Source organism: Diachasmimorpha longicaudata, chromosome 1 (genome assembly GCF_034640455.1).
Source record: "Diachasmimorpha longicaudata isolate KC_UGA_2023 chromosome 1, iyDiaLong2, whole genome shotgun sequence".
NCBI lineage: Eukaryota > Metazoa > Arthropoda > Insecta > Hymenoptera > Braconidae > Diachasmimorpha > Diachasmimorpha longicaudata.
The window spans coordinates 9,726,294-9,745,151 of record NC_087225.1 but is presented as its reverse complement, the minus strand read 5'-3'; the positions used below and the strand labels follow the sequence as shown (position 1 = coordinate 9,745,151).

The following is an 18,858-nucleotide window of genomic DNA, read 5'->3' as shown; positions in this document are numbered from 1 at the left end:
TTCCATTAGGGGGATTTTCACGTCAGGCGTTGGGAAAAATAATGAATAAAAATTATTGTAAAACTCCATTGTGCAGCGTCTCCTCATTTTGACAGATATTATTCAACGTAGGGAGAACAGTGGTGAATTTTATTTTTGAAAAATTACTTCTACTATTACCAGAAATATTTTGCCAGAGTATTTCCTCCCCACTCCACCCCACCCCACCAATATCATTCTAACCTCCGACGTCTTGTAGCTTGGAGCATTTGCTCGCTGTCGGTGGTAAATATGAGCGGTGCTTCGTTTGGACAGAGACCGATAGCACCCGACAACTTATTCGCCAGAGGTTGTTGTGGCTGGCACGCCATAGTTTTCCGTTTCCCCTTATAAGGTACCGAAAAAAAAGGTGAGCACGGGGTAAGGGGCGGGGGAGGAAGGGAATTGGAGAACACAGCACGGCTATTCCTCTCTCACAAGACTACTATCACGAGTAGCGGTAAAATGGTTGAAGGGAGAAATGTAGGAAGAACCGTGGGGACCAGTCAGGCCTTTCCTTTCTACCCTCAATCCCTCCCTCTACCCTCATCCGCTCTTTTTTTTTTTTATCGCACTGGGTGATGCCTGTATAGCAATCAACGTCTATGGCGCCGCGCCATCGTTCTTCCCTCGCTTCATGTTGCCTCGTAAAAGATGCCTTGTTACGAGCGGACGACCGAGACGACAGATCATAAGTCCACGTGGAAAAAGCATTTTTCCAATAACGTATAACGTTATTTTGCCTTTCCCATTGTACGCCAGACTTTCATAGTTGACGCTAGATGAGTCGTAAGACGATTCATAGTTTATGCTTTAGTCACTGAAATGGTACGTTTGATCGTTCGGTCGGGGAGAAAAAAGAAAGATAATTCATTGGGAGCTTTTTCATTCGATGAAATGACAGAAGGTTAGCAATAATTTCAGATATTTCATTCCGGTATTAGAGTGTTTGCGTTTATGAGTCGAATATGTTGTCATAATTTGATCATAATGTTGATTACTTCACTCGATCACATGACTAGGCTAGATACTTCAACATCTCATCAACTCGAGCCATCTTATTTGCTAAAAGCAAACAGAAACCTGGCGGAATTAGAGCAGTATGTGGATTTAATCTTCCAGACTGTCGGACTAGTGAAGATGAAAAGTGAACAAGTATATGGGCAGGTAGTATATGCAGTGTCTAGAGAAATGAAAAGCCAACCAAACGACTCACTCGAGGGCTCAATTTCCCCTGGTACAAGCATGGCGATAATTTACATATTTACGACTCATTCTCACTTGTGACCTGTGGAGAAATGCCGGGAAAAGCTAAATAAAACCATTAAAATTAGCAATTTTTTTTCATGAGAAAAAGACAGGAAATCGTTATTTAGATCTCCGAGAGGCTCCATAAGTTATGAGTGTGGCAGTACTTTGGGAAAAGGGGAGGTCGTGAGAGTACCATCCATGCCCCGGTATTTTTGTATTTCTCCTCTTGACATTAAAAAAAACCTGAAGCTAAACTTTCTACGTAGATTCAAGTTAAAGCCTCAGGGCTTGCTGGGCACTCTTGTAAAAACGTTTCTTGAATAAAAATCATCCTCAATGGTCCATTTTGCTCGTTGCAACTGAAAAAAAAAGCATCTTTTCGTTTAGTTTTTCCACTATCACAGCTCTTTTTCACATTAAATTTCCTTCTATCGGTTGGAGTACACACGAAGACAGCTACAATTACTATTTTTCGCATGGTATTAATTAAACCTCCCTCACAACAATCGGCCCTGACTATTCCATTTACGAGTAAAAACTCGTAAAGGATAAACTTCTAAAAGCGAATTGGTTAATTCGGTTACGATATATTGAGTAGAAACGAGGCAGTAACTGAGATGTGAAGTGTGGCTATATGGTTCTTCAGTTATAGACCTCTCAAGTACAAGGTCCCTTTATATACGCGCACTGAGCAGAGTTTATGGTGCGAAACTTCTCTGAATGGAGGAAACTGGAGAAATTCCGGTTTCCGGTGTCTAATACTCCGTTCGCTCCCCTTAATCCAGTTATTTATATGCATTTGGAGCATTTTACATGAGTTTTTGGTTGACGTACTGTAGGTTTACGAGTGTCAGAACTGTTGATTCTTCATGGAGTTCACAATTCTGCTCACAAGACACTAGACAGCGCGTGTTACTCACGGATCCTGAATAATTATCAAAATAATGTGTCTTTCTGCCCATCATAATGGGAGAGGCTATGGCAGCAATGTTCTCAGGATGTTCACCGCCACCAGGGAAAATAAATCCTCGAGGAAGGGATGATACAATGAGAAATACGTGAAAGTTGAAATGGTCTAAATAAATCAAGACCATCCGATTGTTGAAATTTTTTTCATCAACTCCATCTGCAGTATCGTTTTCATGAACTTCACGTGGTTATATCTTTACGAGTGTCGAAACTGTCAGTTCTTCCACGGAGATTGTTCTCTGCATCTGTTTCAAGGCCGTAACCTGATGAAAGTGGAAAACCGTGTAGCCACGGCATACACACTCAAACCCATAAAATTGGTACTTCCATTGCGGAAACTCAATACGAAGGATTACCAACTGCGTTCGGTAATGGAGAAAGCCTGGAAAGACAAGTACACCTCACAATGCAACAGAACTAGTCATAGTAGTCCTGTAGATGAGTACCATATACATACACAAGTATCAGTGGGCGTCGGGACTGCGGTTGTTTGCATATTTCAATTTCCTCTGCGCAACACGCTCTACTGCAACAACCCTCTCCGGCATCAACCCAAGCATAGTAGAGAGTACCCGTGAAAGCGCGTGCAACACTCCGCGAATAGTGTTATTAGCGCCTCCATGGGTATTACACAACACAAAACGATGATTCTGGGTATAACTGGTGGTAGTATACATATCCCCCCAAAAAAAAATGCAAACAACACAGGGGGTGTTATGTACTCATATATGAGTCACTTTTATTCCTTATTATGCCCTAAGTATCCTTTGTTCCAACAGTAAAATCGTACATTGAATGCTTTCCATTTCTACTTGTCTACTTTGGTAACAGAATGTCGATGATACATTTCCGACTGAAAGTGGAGCACACACGTCGAACGGTAATCATCAGCATTTATATTCATAACGGATGAAAGAGATCCCTTGAGGAAAGTCACTGGGACATTCAATTGTCGGTTTAGCAGGCGATGTGAATGGATTATTCATCATTCCAATCGTTCGACTTTTTCCGCGGATGAAAACGTTAGACAGGAGTGGGGGATATGTGAGATAGAAAAGTCTAGGGGTGTGAGTGATGGAAAAATAAAGCAATTGGTTGAGAGATGTGTATACGCAAAGGCCGGAGGGGGGGGGGGGATAACGAAAATATCCGAGTTGCATCGATCGTCCTCATAAAATCCATTTTATGACTTGGACCTTGTCCAGTGACTGGTGGATTAGCCATCGCATTGCCTCTTCAGAAAATAAAACGCCTCCTGTTCCCTCCGTTCTCTTAGGAAAATCGAATATCCTTCTCCCCCCGCGCACCACCCCTCCCCCTTCTCCACCTCTGTCTACTATCGCTCGAAATATAATCCCATCTATCTCTCTTTTCTCGTCTTCAGAAACTCGTCCAAAAGCTCTCCTTCGATCTGTCCAAACTTCTTGGCATATAACACATCAAAATATCAAGTTTACCAAAGTTGTTGAAACTTCTCGGGCATTTTCAAGCATTTCGTGAGAGGTAACGAATAAAAAAAATCCTACTCTCCCTTTCTCTCTCTCTCTCTCCCTCCCTTGCTGGTGTAACAATTCAAACTAATTAATTTGAATTGAATTAATTAAGCCAACGAGCTTTGCATGACAGTTTCATCGAAGGGATCTTTTTGTCAGTATAGTATGTACGTGCCTCAAAGTGATATCCTGCATACTATCCTCCTCCCTCAATCCCCTCACCACTACCACAATATCCGTTTTATTTCGCGACATGGCGTGCGATACGAGGTACGCGTGACGACCCAACCGAAAGATAGCGACTCCTCTTCCATCTCTCTCTATCCCTTCTACCTTCTGTGAGCCTCCTGGAGATCTCCTCGTCTTCCCTTTTATACACGTCTCCACCTAAAACCCCCAAGATAACTTCCCGCCGGTAGAATATTATAAATTTTCGAAACAGTATATAGTATACCGGGTTAAAGATAAGAAACTGGAAACTAAACGAGCTCGCATTAACGCGCCAGTACTGGCCATCAGGTGGTGGACGTCCTCGGGTGTACAGTAAGCGACCCAAGTGATGGATAAGCCGATTCGGGCCGACGATAAGCGTTGGTTCGCCTTCCCATACAGCCAACTTCACCTTTTTCCGAGTATTGTATCGAGGACGAAAGGCCTCGGAGAGGAGGGGGGGCGGAGGGGGGCTTCTGTCTCGACTCTGCGTGAACGTTCAATCTTCCTAGACATGCAATATTACCACTGCTTTATCTTTTTTTTTCCTCCTCCTTCCGCCGATATATTCTTTTAATACTCTTTATTTTTACGAGTGCAGGTTTGAATTTCGTGGATGAAATACCTGGGGATTTTTCTTATCTCGAGACATGAATTTTTGCCCTTCTTATACTCCCAGAATCTTTTATTCCACATGAGTCTAGTGCTTTCCACAATTCCGAACGATCCTTTATGAACTCTCTCGGTGTATTCCCATGTGATACATAGACTGGGCCCAGTGTAACCGGGGAATAAGAGCGTCATGCAACCTGTCCCAATGCAATTAAGATAAGAAGCTACCACGCTGTTTATAAATATTACGTAATATTCCCTATTTTCCAACGGCTCTAAAACCAACAGTTACCTCCAGTCCCTCACAACAATTTTACTCCGACCATTGTGGATATACACTGCATTCGCATTTTTGGTTCTAACACACTTGGTAGCCGTGATAGTGTCCCGTTGTTACATACAAGAGGCAAATGTGGCTGGCGTGACAGCCCGCGGGTGCGAAGAAACTTTTAGTTCCATAACCGGTAGTCTCTCTCTATACTTCCCTTATTCAAGAAGCACTCTACCCAACCCGTTCTCCTTCTCGAGTGTACGTCATACCGTCCGTATCAACAGACCGCGTAACCGTGCCTGCGAGATAAGAGGTCCTGGGATGAAAAATTACATGCATACTCTCGGCTTTTTTTTTTTTCTTTCTTTCTTTAAAAACTACTTTCTTCGAATATTCTCCTTACCATTTCTTTCCTCCTTCTATAATAATATTTCATCTTTAAATTTTTTTTTCGGTCACGTGTATGAATATTGAAATCCTATCCGTGGATGTGTTCTATTAAAAATGGTGGAGAGGCGAGAAAATGTGCGTTATCGTATATCATTGGATGAGAGGAGCTTTATGCGATACGGCGGATAGATTATGCAGATTTTGATGGGATGTGAGAGCGCTGCGGGCGCTCACAGACTTTTTTGAAAGCACACAAATTACTCATAATATCGCTCATAAAAGCATTCACCATATAGCTCATGAGATTACCGTAAAAATGACGGAGACTGGGTCTCACAATATTGCTCATAAATTTGGTCATAATCTTACAGCCGAAGGTTCAGATTCAGTCTCATATTGATTATTTCTCCTTAAGGGAATTGTTTGATAGACGAGGTGATGAACGATTTGAGGTTGACTTGTGCAATCAGTAGCAAACTCGGGGATAGAAAGAAATTAAAATTAAACGTATAACTATAATTATCCGTAGGGATATTTACCATATAAAATATAAAACGTTTCAAATTTTCAATACACTTCGAGATTGATGTTTAGAATTTTTTCTTCCTAAACTTTCGATGAGTTATGAGACTTTCGAGAGTTGTTGAACGTCGGAAAAATTATAATTAAACGAAAAATGGTTTAGGAACTTTCAAAAGTTTCATAATTCAACTTTAGTTTTAAAATTCTAAACATGACAGTCTCAGACTGCAGTAAAAACTTAAATGTGGGTGTAGGTTAAAACCTTTCTATGAACAGGGGTCGATTGACCTCTGCATTTGAGATGTATTTTTTACAACACATTAGACAGAAGACCTACAGTATCGGATTTAATCTCAAGATAGTTGGACGTCTCACATGAAAAAAACTATATTCAGATTTTTGTACTTGATTTCATTCCATTTATGAATTTACTACTGACTGCACAGACCAACCCAAACTGTCCACCGATTAATTCTCAAAATAATATTATTCATGATACTGATGGAGATGAATGCATGATTCCTCAGAGATTCATGTGCCCTCCCAAAACTATCATTGGTCCCTCGTACTGGCTGTTACCAACATATGTCCATGTTTTGTTGGGCCACACAACCCTTTTGAATAAATCCTCAAGCCAACAGGCAAACGTTGAGGCACACTCTCACTGTACAAACTCTCAAACTCATACGAATAGTTGATAATAGTCCAGCAGCAACCAATTAACAGGGAGAGGTTAATTACCATCGTTTTAACCTGTTACATTGATCGTTTTCCTATAATTTGGTTCTTCAAAATGGTATTAACCACAGGGCAATATGAAAATTTGTGATTTCACTGGTAGTATTGGATAGCCAACACGTGACCACTGGTTAATGCCGAGACGATAAATTACTTTGTAACAGTGAATTATTGGAGTTGGTAATATCAGAATTTCGATATGGTAAGAAGGGGGATGAGGGAAGGAGAGAAGGAATATACATGTGCGTATCGGCCGGTACACGACTGAGATAACGCTTGGAGATAGCGAGAATGAGAGAGAAGTTTGCGTGAGCCGTGGAATCAGGTCGATGGAGAGTGACTTTATGTGCGTTATAAGATGCCTGACATTATCTGACAATTCGCCTAAGCACGTGCAATATGTCCATCACTAAGTAACAATATTATTCTCAGGAATTTAATAGACTCATCACTTTGGAAAATTGTCCTTTGAATTTTTCATCATTTACTCGTATGTGCACCGAAGGCAATAAAATCGATTTTATTATCATAATGGAGCGGTGATCGCGATACCCAAAAGCATCCCCACTTCTAACAAGCGGATGAGTGGTAAGGGACAGTCCTGCGTGAGCCTTTAGCGTGTCGAGTCCTTCTAATTTCGTGAAATGTAATCATTCTACGCTCATTTTGCATTTATTTTATTTAAACTCGCCTACCCACAGGTCACACCATCTCCTTACACTTTTTTATATTTTTAACGAACGGTTTTTAATTTGTGGCAATTTTAAGAACTTACAACTGGCGATCGCGAACCGAGCTTCAGTATAAAGCCGAGTATAAAGATAATCGTATTAAAATATTGTAGAACAGTGTGAATAGATTGTCACAAGTTGATGAGAAGAGCAGACAGTGAAAAGTATATAAATGAGATTTTACGAAGTTGAAGTAAAATGACAATGGTATTTGCATTTTTTTTCAGTGAAATTCGAGTTATTACTGTCAAAGTTTTTAGATTTCAGTTTTCCACCATTGCTATCTATTTCAACTTTATTTTTTAATTATGAATCAGTCCTTGATCATTTTATTTGTTCCCTCTGGGGAGTAATCGGAGTTATTAAAATTTATGTTTAATTGTTTTTCGGTCGCTATGTATTTTATTCCATTTTGGTTTAATTTGGGCTTTATTCATTTACTCAATACCTTTTAATGATAAATCACATGCCGGATACACGTGAATAGTTAAATTCTTGTGCAAACAATATTTGACGGTAATAACGAAATTATTATGAACACTAATGAAAAATTGGTGGTTGGAAAATTAAATTTTTGCAATCAGTTTCAGGTTTTACTATCACTGCTTTTTTTGGAGCATGAATCACCATTTGATTATTATTATTTTTCCGCTCTCTTTCTCTCTCTGGGGTGCAATTCAATTTTTTTTCATTCGATTAAATTGATCTTTAGTCGCTATAAATTTCTCCCCGATTTGGGTCAAATCGCTAGCTATTAATATTACAATAAATATTTAATAACGTATTCTCCGTTTCAGGCTGTGCATTTTTGACCTACTATAGCCGTGACAGTGCAATCAGCGCCCAGAACGCTCTGCATGAGAAGCGGACTTTACCAGGGGTGAGTTTGAAAAATAAAATTCTCTCATCTCATCCTTCTGACCATATTTACATAAAGCGTGCATGAAAAAATATCTATTTTCATATATTCATTGTCTGCCGGGTAAATTTCGAACAGTCAGCAAAACGAGAGTGAAAAAAAAATTGAATTTTTGAATGCTACCAGATCGATGGAGAGCAGTGTTTATGCTCTCTTTGAAATTCTCCCTCTGTATAGTAGCGGACTGTTTAACTGCCAGAGCAGTGCCAACACGCCCCGTACCATTATCCTTGATGCGGCGGCATCTCTTCCCTCTCTATTATATACTTTTGGGATACGTTGAGTATAGAGGCACCCCTGGCGTTATGTTTCGTTAATCTATCCCCCCACCGAAAACAACGATGCTCCGGTCTTGGCACTGCTGCCAGCAGAAATCGTTTTAAATGTTATGTCGAGAGATGCGGGAGAGGCTTTAAACCGATGGGCATATTTTGAATTACGACTTTATAAAGGGAAATAGATGGGGAATATGTCTGCGCAAATACTACCCGAAAATATTATACACCAAAGGACAGAAAAATTCCATACGAAATTGAAAATAAAAACTATTTTCTTTCATTCCCCTGAAAGAAATATGATTTTGCCAACACTATTTGTTTCGCATAATGAAATTCCCGAAATTTACATTTAAAAATTTCCATTTGTGGCAGAAGGATATTTGATTGGCCGAATCATATTTTTTTCTCAGCGTCATCATCAGGGAGTGACATAATGAGCCCGCACGATTACGAAAATTATCTAGGGGAATATTCATCCAATTTCCTAACCATGTAATTGAATTTTGTGGCTCTTTGCAGTCCGTTTTGAGAATTTTTTCATTAGCCGTAAAATACAAGGCGATAAACCACATCTCTGTGGCAACATCTGGCAATTGGTAAATGGTCCAGAGGCTTGGCAAGATCGGATAAAGTTAAATAAACAGGAATTAAATCGGGAAAGGCTTTATAACATTGACGAGATGAAAGTGTGTGGGCAATGTACATGGAATTGAAGGAAATCTTGGGAAAACGCTCTTTCCCTGTCGCACTGACGTTTGTTTAGGATACATTTTACTTTTTTTTTCTCGATTCTTTTCATTCGTCTGAGCTTTCAAGTAGTGGACTCTGATCACAGGGAGAAAAAGTAGAGAGTAGAAAGTTGTATAACGACCGAAGTGGATTCTTTCCGTTTTCCTTGTATTGAGGGAGTAAAAAAAACTCGAGGGTACATAGAGTTTCCGATAAAAAAGACTTTTGCGATCTTTAATTCCGACTCGGTAAGGCGTAGATCGATTTCCAGAATGAGTGGAACGGAAACTGGCCTCGTCTTTAAATAGAAAACCCACTAGATTGTATTACACCGGGGTGTGCTGTATTTCTTCTTAATTCATACGTTTTTTTTCTCCGTTTATTTGCCCTTGAAGTACACCGGATGCCCATGTAGGCCAGTATCTAATTGAGGATGAGTTTGACTGACAGTCGAAACGTGCTGAGAGATTATAAATTTGGAACATTTATGAAAACAAATAATAATGTTTAAACGAAAAATATAATATCCGATAGCGTTATTTCTTCTCTCTTTGAATTGCTTCGTTTCTCAATAATCAAAATTCCTTCACATACATCACGCCCGTAAGTCAAACACGTCTGCTAAGCTATACTTAGCCCAGTCTTTGAGCTAGCCCCATTATAAAGTATTGTTATATCGCCCATACAGCGTTTGAATATGGGTTTCAGATGTTTATAATTCTGTGTATTGAATTGTCCATGTTTATGAGCAGAGGTGTGTATGTGTGTGTGGGCATTTCGATCGTACAGAATCATGATCCGATTCAATTACCCGATGACTTGGTATTCACGAGATAGCATGAGTTACCTGAAGTTGTGTTGGTACAGCAAGGTTTCATGGAGAAACAGTGTGACAAACAGACGTGTCCATGCGGTACATCTGTGCTCAGAGGGGGTTTGTGTGTAGAATCTGTCTGTGCTTCTAACAGAGATCGCTTGGGTATACCAAGGTATACCGCAAGCCAACGGCTCGACATCTGTTTCAATACCATTACCGGATCTAGTTTACTATCTTATCTCGGTTGAAACGGAACGCGCGATGCCGGATGCCTCGGCAGATCGGCTTTGAAATTGCCCGGGGTTTTCTTCAGGTATATACGGGACCTCTACTGAGGTTGAATCAATCGGGGATAAGCTCACTTGCATTGATAGACCGAGAGAATAAACATGAAGACGACTGTGTGAAACGATAATACACTAATTTCGTGTGAAAAGGGCCGAGCAAATTGCGCATTCAGGAGAAAAATTGATAAACTCCAGAACAGTGATTTTTCGAAGAAATAAAAAATAGTAATGAGAGTAAAGTCTAGGTGGAGAACTTACCACAAGAAATTCTTGAATAGTAACTGCCGAAAGGTCAATAGACTAGATTTCCTACCCAAATTAAGCGGTAATTCTCAACAGATTTTTTTTTTCTCGACGTAAAATTTTACGATGCAGTCGTTAATGCCTTCCCATATTTTCAAAAAATCGTTAAACAAGTAAAAGCCCGATGTTACAATTTGATAACTAAAGTCGAAAATTCCGAGAGGTTGTGTTCGACAAATTGGTGTTGGGGATTTATGAGGTTGTAATTGGAGGGCTTGCAAAACTCGCGCATACATATCTGCCAGAATTGAGTGAAAACGTATACGAGAGCCGTACGAAAAGCGTCATGCAGTATAGTCTGAAGAATGAAACAAGAGAGAAGATAAACGTTAGTTTACAGGTTATATTCCTGAAGGTTTGAATATAATACTGGCTTACAACGGTTCTGAGTTTGATATAGCGCTTGGGTAGATATATCATTCTCTTGTGGACTGATTTGCATAAGGGGAATAATTCGCACTAGTGTTCATGTTATATAAAGTCAGAAAGATAAAGCTGAGAGAGAGTTGAAGGTGTGGAAGTGGTATGAAAAGAGAGGGTTGCAGAGTAATTCGTATGAACACGCGACACAAAGATCGGCTTCTCTCCCTCTTCTACATTTCCCTTTCCTCCACCCCGAGAATTGTTAGAGTTTCTCCTTAACGAAGTTTTTGCTACTTCCATTGTACACCTGCGCTCTAACACCAGTTGTTCATTGGTCTCTCTCTCTCTCTCCCTCTGTTTCTCACCATGATGCCCACAGGGAGAGGAGGAAGTAAGAAATCCTCCCGGTGGGCTTACAACCAGTTTCTCACCCAAGATATGTTTTGGACTTTACCGTATTCCCCAGAATCTTTGTTTTCGTATTTGTTTTGTATTTTCATATCCATCTGGGTCATTACCCGTAGGCTGTATTTCCCCGTTGGCCATTCATCATATCTAAAACACCAATTCTGTGGAAAACAAAAAGTTCATCCCTAACTGGAATGAAAGTTGTGGGCGCTGTAGAGTGATGAAAACTTGGGAAATATTCCCGTAGACGGGAGGAGAATAGAATTTTCATTTATGTTTCAAGATCAGTTGTGGGATTTATGCGGTGCATGGGGATGGAGGCGGGGGATTAACTGTATACAGACGTAATTATGTGCGTACTTTGGGTAGGAAGAGAAATACCAACACCGGGGGCGACAACGACGCCACCGCTTTCGCGTGCGCCTCGTGGATTCTGCCTCTCCCCGGTTTCTTGCTCATTCTTCAACGACGCTGAGTATCCTATTCGTTGCTAACACCGCAAGCCAGTCAGTCGCGCTTTTACGCCCGCAAATATTCCAAACGAATATTCATCACTCATATTTTGAAAATAGAGTGGGTGGAAAAAGATTTCACATGAATCGAAATTGAATTGATCGAGGTGGTGTTTTTCCTGTGGATTTGTACGTTCGAGTGATGTTGGAATTGAAACGAAAGGGGATCATCTCCGTTTGTTTATGCAACGTAAAGAGTGAACGAACCAACTGAATCCTGCGCAGTTCGACTGGAACATCACTGCGGGAAAACGATAAAAATACGTGTGTGGCTTCTCTCTTCTAAAGTTGTTACAGAAATATTTGCGGTTCAGTGAGATTGAAAGTGCGGGTGGTGAATGTGAGCGAATGATATTTTTTTTCCTATTTCCCCTGGTGAAAAGAAAATACCAAAAGTATTTGTCTCTGTTGTTTTTGTTGAATGAATAATCAGGGAAATAAAGTTTTCAAGTGGAGTGAAAAAAATTTTATCCAATTTTTACGGTGAAGTGAATGAAAAATGGTGGACTTTGTTGATTATCCTGATATCTACCTCTACGATCAACTATTGGTAAAGTTCAATTCAATTATTCATCCCACATCTTCACCACTGATTTCATAAAAATACATGATTCATCGATTTCAAGCGCAAAATCACTTCTGAATTTTAATCGACAAAAGCCGAGAATCGATTGTCGCTCACAAGTGGGCATCCGTTATAGCCTTGTGAGCGTCGAGTACTTGATCGTTCTCTCCGAGTATATATAAAAGATTCACTCACGTGTAGAGGCTATGGATGGATATTGGAGAGACCCACGACGTGGTGAGAGCTACTTTACGAGAATATCACTTTGATCCAGCGTCTAATGAAGGATGTACCGTAAGAGTACCCAAGAGTTGAATTTAATTAGGGAGTGTAATATCACAGAAATGACCCCAAAGATATGAAACTATTTCATCGCTATACGCATTTGTCTCCCTCTTCCATTTATTTCATCCTCAAACTTCAGACCTGAGTCTCTTCTTCCCAGTTTTTTGTCATAAGGGTTGTGAAAAGGGAGCTTTTCACGTCACGGCTATGACGCCCCGAGTGTACAAAGACGACGAGGTCGCCTCGTATTCCTCAGGATCACTCAAGAGAATTCTCCCTTCCCCGCGCATCGCGATTGTCATGCAAATGGTGACTCGACGATCAGGCACCAATATTAACCCCTGAGTGGTGGAAATAGGGGGCGGGAGGGGGGGGGGCAGAGGGTGGTTGAGCCGAGACTTCAACTGCTGGCGGGGTTGAATGAAAAATAATAGCCCTGAAATACCTACAGTTCCCCTCCATCCATCGCTCTCAGGGTAAAAGGTGTAATTAGTTAAATGCTCAGAAACAATAATTAAAGCGTTTGGAAAATATATTCAGCTGCGAATGGTACTATGTAGATTTCAAAAAGTACATCACAAATCTCCATCTTTCGCGGAGTATAGGAGAGACGTATGATTTTATACAGATCGTAAATCCATAAGGCATTTCACATCTTCTTTCGAAACTCTAGACATGTAGAAAATTGAATATGTCCCTGATGGTACAGAAATAATATCTCTCTTTCTCTTTAAAAAAGTTTCTCGCGGAAGAGGTGGGAGGGAAATAAGTTTTGTGCGGGAGAGAAAATCTGGAGGAAAAAGAATCGATATTTTTTTTGAGGGGCTCGAGGGGAAATAAGAGTTTTCGAGTATTGACCCACCTTGTATGACCTTCTTCCATTTTCCAACTGTACGATTGAGACACTGGACGGGTTGTAGAAGGAGCCAGTGAGGGAGGAAAAAGCGTCAAGCGAGGAGAATTGGAATATATGACCCTCTTGTGAAAAGTCTCCAGTGGTGGAAAAGGAGAACAAATAAATGCACCGGCTGGAGTATTACCATTCTCCTTATGACCAAACTCAATCCCCTTTTGTGGTCAGTTTCAATGAAGATGTATTTTCGTATGAGTCTGAAGTACGTGCAAGGGGCGGTAAAAAGCTCTCACTGAAAAGAATTTAAAAGGTTCAAGGATAAAGGAACACTCACACTTTGAAAAGAAATGTTTATATTTTTACCAAAATTGTGATTTTAAAAAACTGGCTATACACATTGCGGAAGAATTGAAGTGCATTACTAAAAATACGTTGGGCTATCGGTGCAAACACTTGAGATACCATTAGCCATTACCATTTCCAGACGGCCACTCTCTTCTTTGGCAAACCACCATCTTTTCTCAAGGTGGACGGCGTGTGCTTGCGATATCTCTTGGAGAAGCAGTTTCAGCTGCAGGCAAAAGGCGTACCGTACTCAGCATTCATTTGAATGTCTTCTGCAAAATATCGGCATATCGAAATATTTATATACCGGAATATTAGTGTACACATAGGGAAATCAAATACGTACTGAAAGTCGATATTCTCTGTTGATTACACTCCATTTAATTCCATTCTTGTGATTCGAAAAATATTGTCACATAAAATAGAGTGATGAAGAAATACCTTGAATATTGTGACATTCAATTACGACCCAGATAAAAATTCATGCTGAAATAGGCAGTGGTAGTCTACTATTACGCACAAGTATGGTTAGCGGCGTATGTGCGGCGGCGGAAGGGCCGACGACAATAAAACATTCATGCGCTTTGTATACCCTTTGTTAAAAATAGATCTCTGCAATACGTTGTTAAATCCCACGCTAGTCGACCCAGCTCGAATTTCATTTAATTTCCAAAAGTTGAAAATAGGAAACAGAATCATTATTGATACGTGTCATAAGGCTTCATTGGACGTAGCAAAAAAATTAGTAAACATTTCTATGGCAGCGCACAGCGAATTTTGCATACATTTTCCAGACAAAAAAAATGGACTGAACAAAAAGGTGAATAGGTGTCTAAAATAACAATTTAAGTCTTGACATATCGAGGATTTTTCGATCTTAATCGAGCGCTTTTAGTGTCTGAAAAATGTTTGCAAAAGGATGGATGAAATTTCCACTTGTTTTTGCTCCGCGTCACTCTGGCAATTTTTCCTATTCACCTCTCTTCGTGTATCAATGAATTTCCTCACTCCAACCTCATTAACAGTTCCAACAAACAAAACATCGTAATTACTACTTCTACTTTCCACATATTACGCAAATCCCACTCGACGTGGTAAACTTTTTAGTTTTTCTCCAGCTATTTCTCCACTCTATTTTTATCCGCACAAGCATACTGACGGAAGTTTGCAACTTCATTTCAGGGAAGGGTCGTAAGGGTATAATTTCGTCGAAGAGGCTGACGAGCCTCTGGTTGGCCAACTACAAGTAGAGTGAGACACCCCTCAAAGATTCTCCTGCTAATTTGATGATCCTCCAAAAGCTGAGGCTGCAATCTGCCACTCACCCTGCCGCTTTTTTTTTTCTACTCGCTCTAACCCTCCTATCCCCCTTCTAACCCCCTACACTCTTTCAAGTTCTGTACACACTCTGCACACATACTCATACATTTACCGAGAAACTTGTCCTCGAGGAAAGTTAATCGTTGCTCTTCATTTGCTTCCCTACCAGATACAGGGAAAATTAGTCCTCTCTCATCGTTGAATTTTATTTTATTCCAATTTTCCTGGAGAATTAATGAGTCGTGGGAAAACATAGTGAGTAATCGAAAGACGGAAATTCTAAGGCTGATATCTCTCTCACGGTGAAGATGCAACCAAGTCTCGAGTTAGAGCCGGGAGGCGTCACTTAATTTCCGGCTGCAATTCGTTTTGAGGGTGGCTCTCTCTCCCTTCCAGGCGTATACCACGGGGATTACCGTAGGTCTGATGAGTTTCACTTGGGCGGAGGTAGGTTTGGGTCCTAGGACATACAAACCCTAGTCGAGAAGAAGGAGGAAAGTGGGCGCTCGGGTTGTGCTATGCCAGAGAGGAAAGCCCGTGCTACAGCAGCAAGGCTTTAAGCTTCCAGGGTGAAGTACGTAGAGGTTGCGGAAAGGGACAGGCGAGTCGAGAGTAGAAGAAGATAGTATGGCAGGCGAGTTGGACGGTGGGTGGAAGGAGTGGAGAGAGGAGAGCTGGGTCAGCGTCACCGGAGTGTATAATTGGCTTGATTGCCGGGGGTTCTAATCTGCTTCTCTCTTCAACCCACCGCCACTGGTCGTACTTCGCCTATCACCTACTCCCTATATTTTCTCCCTCTCCCTCTCTTATAACATCCGTAACTCCATAGTTTGGACAAAATGAAACCAAGAATGTGAGAAATTCCACAGTGGTTTTCTCCTCTGCCTTCGTTATTTATAACCCTTTACGATCCACTGGGTCAACGAGAACATATGGTTTGCACAATGTGGAAAAAGAGACCTCACTTTTCTCCCTAAATAAAAAAACTGAAATGCCTCGTCTACCCCAAAATTATCCATAATTCTTCCGTTAATTTTCGACGAGAACAAGGGGCTTTTGGGTATAACAAAAAACATTATGATTCATGGTCACATATATCCGGACGGTGTATTAAATCGCTGTCTTACTCCTTGATGAATTAAACTCATTAGTCATACTGGCAATTTTTACTCTCTCTCCCTTGAAATTGACTCGATGAAGTGAATGATGGTTTTTGGCAGGAGGCCTCATAGCCTTCCGGACACGATGTATGTAGACCGGAAGAAGAATTTGGCGGGGCATCATCACGCAGTCTACTGGTCTCTTCTCTCCAGGGGCACTCCTCCCTTTTTCCCCTGCCCATTCCTCTCTGTGTATGCTTTTGGCCCTCTTCACTCATCCCCTTGAAAACCGCGCCCTCTGGCCACGAAGACGAATGGTGGCAATAAAACAGCCGACTACGGAGCACGCGCTCGCGTAATGTGTGGCCGTTATAAACGTTTCGGTTGTTACGTTGACGTTGCCTGCCGGATAACTGGCTTGGCACCGACTGCGCTCACGGGAAGCGCTATCTGCCATCTACGCGCCAATAAATATTGCCACTGCCACCAAATGCCTGGACCATGCTGGGTCATGTGTACGAAATTTTTGGTCAATGTCTCACTACTTTTTATTTTTTTTTTTGCCCGCCCTTTCAAGAATTTGAAAGGAAGTTGGAGTAGTAATGAGGGGACCGCGTTCAAAATTGAAGTCTTCCGATGGAGACGTGATTTCCTTCATTGCAGATAGTCCCGCGAAATTTCAAATTCAAGCGTCATCCGACTCAACAAAAATTTAATCAGTCGAGAAAGTATATAGTCATCCGAGGATCAAAATCGTCACAATAATGTAAATACACGGGGAAAAAAATGAGACGGTGGAGATAACACAAAATAGGCCCTTGAAAAAGTATTAATCGTACACGAAATGGGGGAACTAATTTAATTTGAAAGTATAAAAACGGTAGATCCTTTTTCTCACACTTTGCAAGTCTGATATGGCACTCCTATATTGTTCCTGGAAGCGCGCCACTGAAGAATATCCGATTTCTATCTCACCAGAGCTCTCTTTCGCTCCCATCAGTTTCCATAGCTGCACATTGCCGATTCCTCTGTAGTTGTGATATCCTCTCCTCCCCCCGCCCTTCACTTCTCCACGGAGTCTATACTCCAGTCCCTCTCTGTCACAACCCCACAGCCGCAGCCCTCCTCTCCTTTGTATAATCAAAACTCTCGAACAAATTTTCATATTGTTTGCGATTCAATTGGACGGGCAATTTCCGAGTCCCCTTTCAAAGAGTATCTGTCTCTGTTCGTGATATTTCTACTCCCAGTGAAAAGTTTTCTCTTGCTGGCGTACCAAGGCTACTTTACATAGATGGTACAGTTACATTCGAGATCGATTTCATGGGTTATATTTGATGAAAATGAAAGGATATTATTTGTATAATAAATTTTTAAACAAATTTATTCACAAAGCTCAAATAATCTACACCAGGGGATAATTTTGCGCGAAATTTTGACATGAAATTGTGTAATCGCAAGTACCGCTATCCCATTATTACTCAAAATCTTACGGTAGATAATTCTCTGAGGGCGAATTTAGGTCGCGGCCACTTTTACGGAATAGTCTCTTATCTTTTGGGGCGCAAGAAGTTCTGAATACTGGTACGACAAGAGGAACGATGCTGCTGCACATAGTGATGAAGAATCCTTGTATAATTGGCCGTAATGTAAAGTTGGAGTAGAGAAACAAAATTTAATTACCGATTTCTCCATTTACCATCATCATACCGTAAAAACTGCTGCCCGCAGGGGTTTTAATTTGAGGCATTAAATACGTAGATATGAATTAAGGAGAGGGGACAGGTCTATAAATTGCAGATACTAGTTGTTTGGAGAGAGCGAATAATTATTATACAATTTGTTTTTCATTTCATTAGTTGTATTAATGAGCATTATAACGACCAACAAATATATAAGTAAGCAAGATGAATGAAGGGATGCATAATGCGCAAGGTATACCGCGGTACTTCCGAATAACTCCAGTAAAATCATCCCACCTATTTACATTCTCCCAGTGGTTAGGGACGGAGGAGGTATTCACGGACAGAAAATTAATTGCTCACTTGTTCCAGCCAACAACGATGAAAAGCCACTGCATGCATAATTCTATCAAATTCACGAGAACTACATGTTGAATCAAAGATAATTTATTTGAGCGAATTTTCAAGTGGCTCAAATAAATTCACCCATCACTATTCGATTATTTGCCCACCTACAGATATTCCATAAATGATTTACGATAAAAAGTCTAATCAATTTTATTATAATTTCAAAAATAAATTTTCATTGAAAATGATGTCCCATACGAAAGCTAGTGGCATGAAAGTATCACTTTCGTTTCATGATCATTGAAGGAAAGGACATGGGTAAAAATTTAGAGAGTGTCAGAGCAGTAAGCTTTTTCTCTCTTACCCTGTATTCAATGCATTGGTACCCCCGGGGGGTCACACACGAATGTCCTGAACTCGTAATTTTTGCTCTCGGCCATTAACGTCACTGCCCGCTGCGATTTTTTTCACGTCTCTTTCACACATCTCTCGATTTTTATCACACCGGTATATTCGGAGGAACTTGTCCTGCTGATGCA

The 18,858-nt window shown here is 40.7% G+C and overlaps 1 protein-coding gene across 13 annotated transcripts in view; it reads left to right on the top strand.

The window, feature by feature from the left end:
* The window catches only part of Bru3 (bruno 3), a 347,812-nt gene that overhangs the window by 64,141 nt on the left and 264,813 nt on the right, over positions 1-18,858 (top strand). For 12 of the 13 annotated variants that reach the window (XM_064116812.1, XM_064116771.1, XM_064116820.1 and 9 more), the window contains one exon: positions 8,003-8,085. In XM_064116812.1, coding sequence (XP_063972882.1) covers positions 8,003-8,085 — 83 coding nt within the window. Of the gene's footprint in view, positions 1-8,002; positions 8,086-11,788; positions 12,372-18,858 lie in introns of those variants that run through there. The other variant, XM_064116872.1, reaches the window with a different exon arrangement.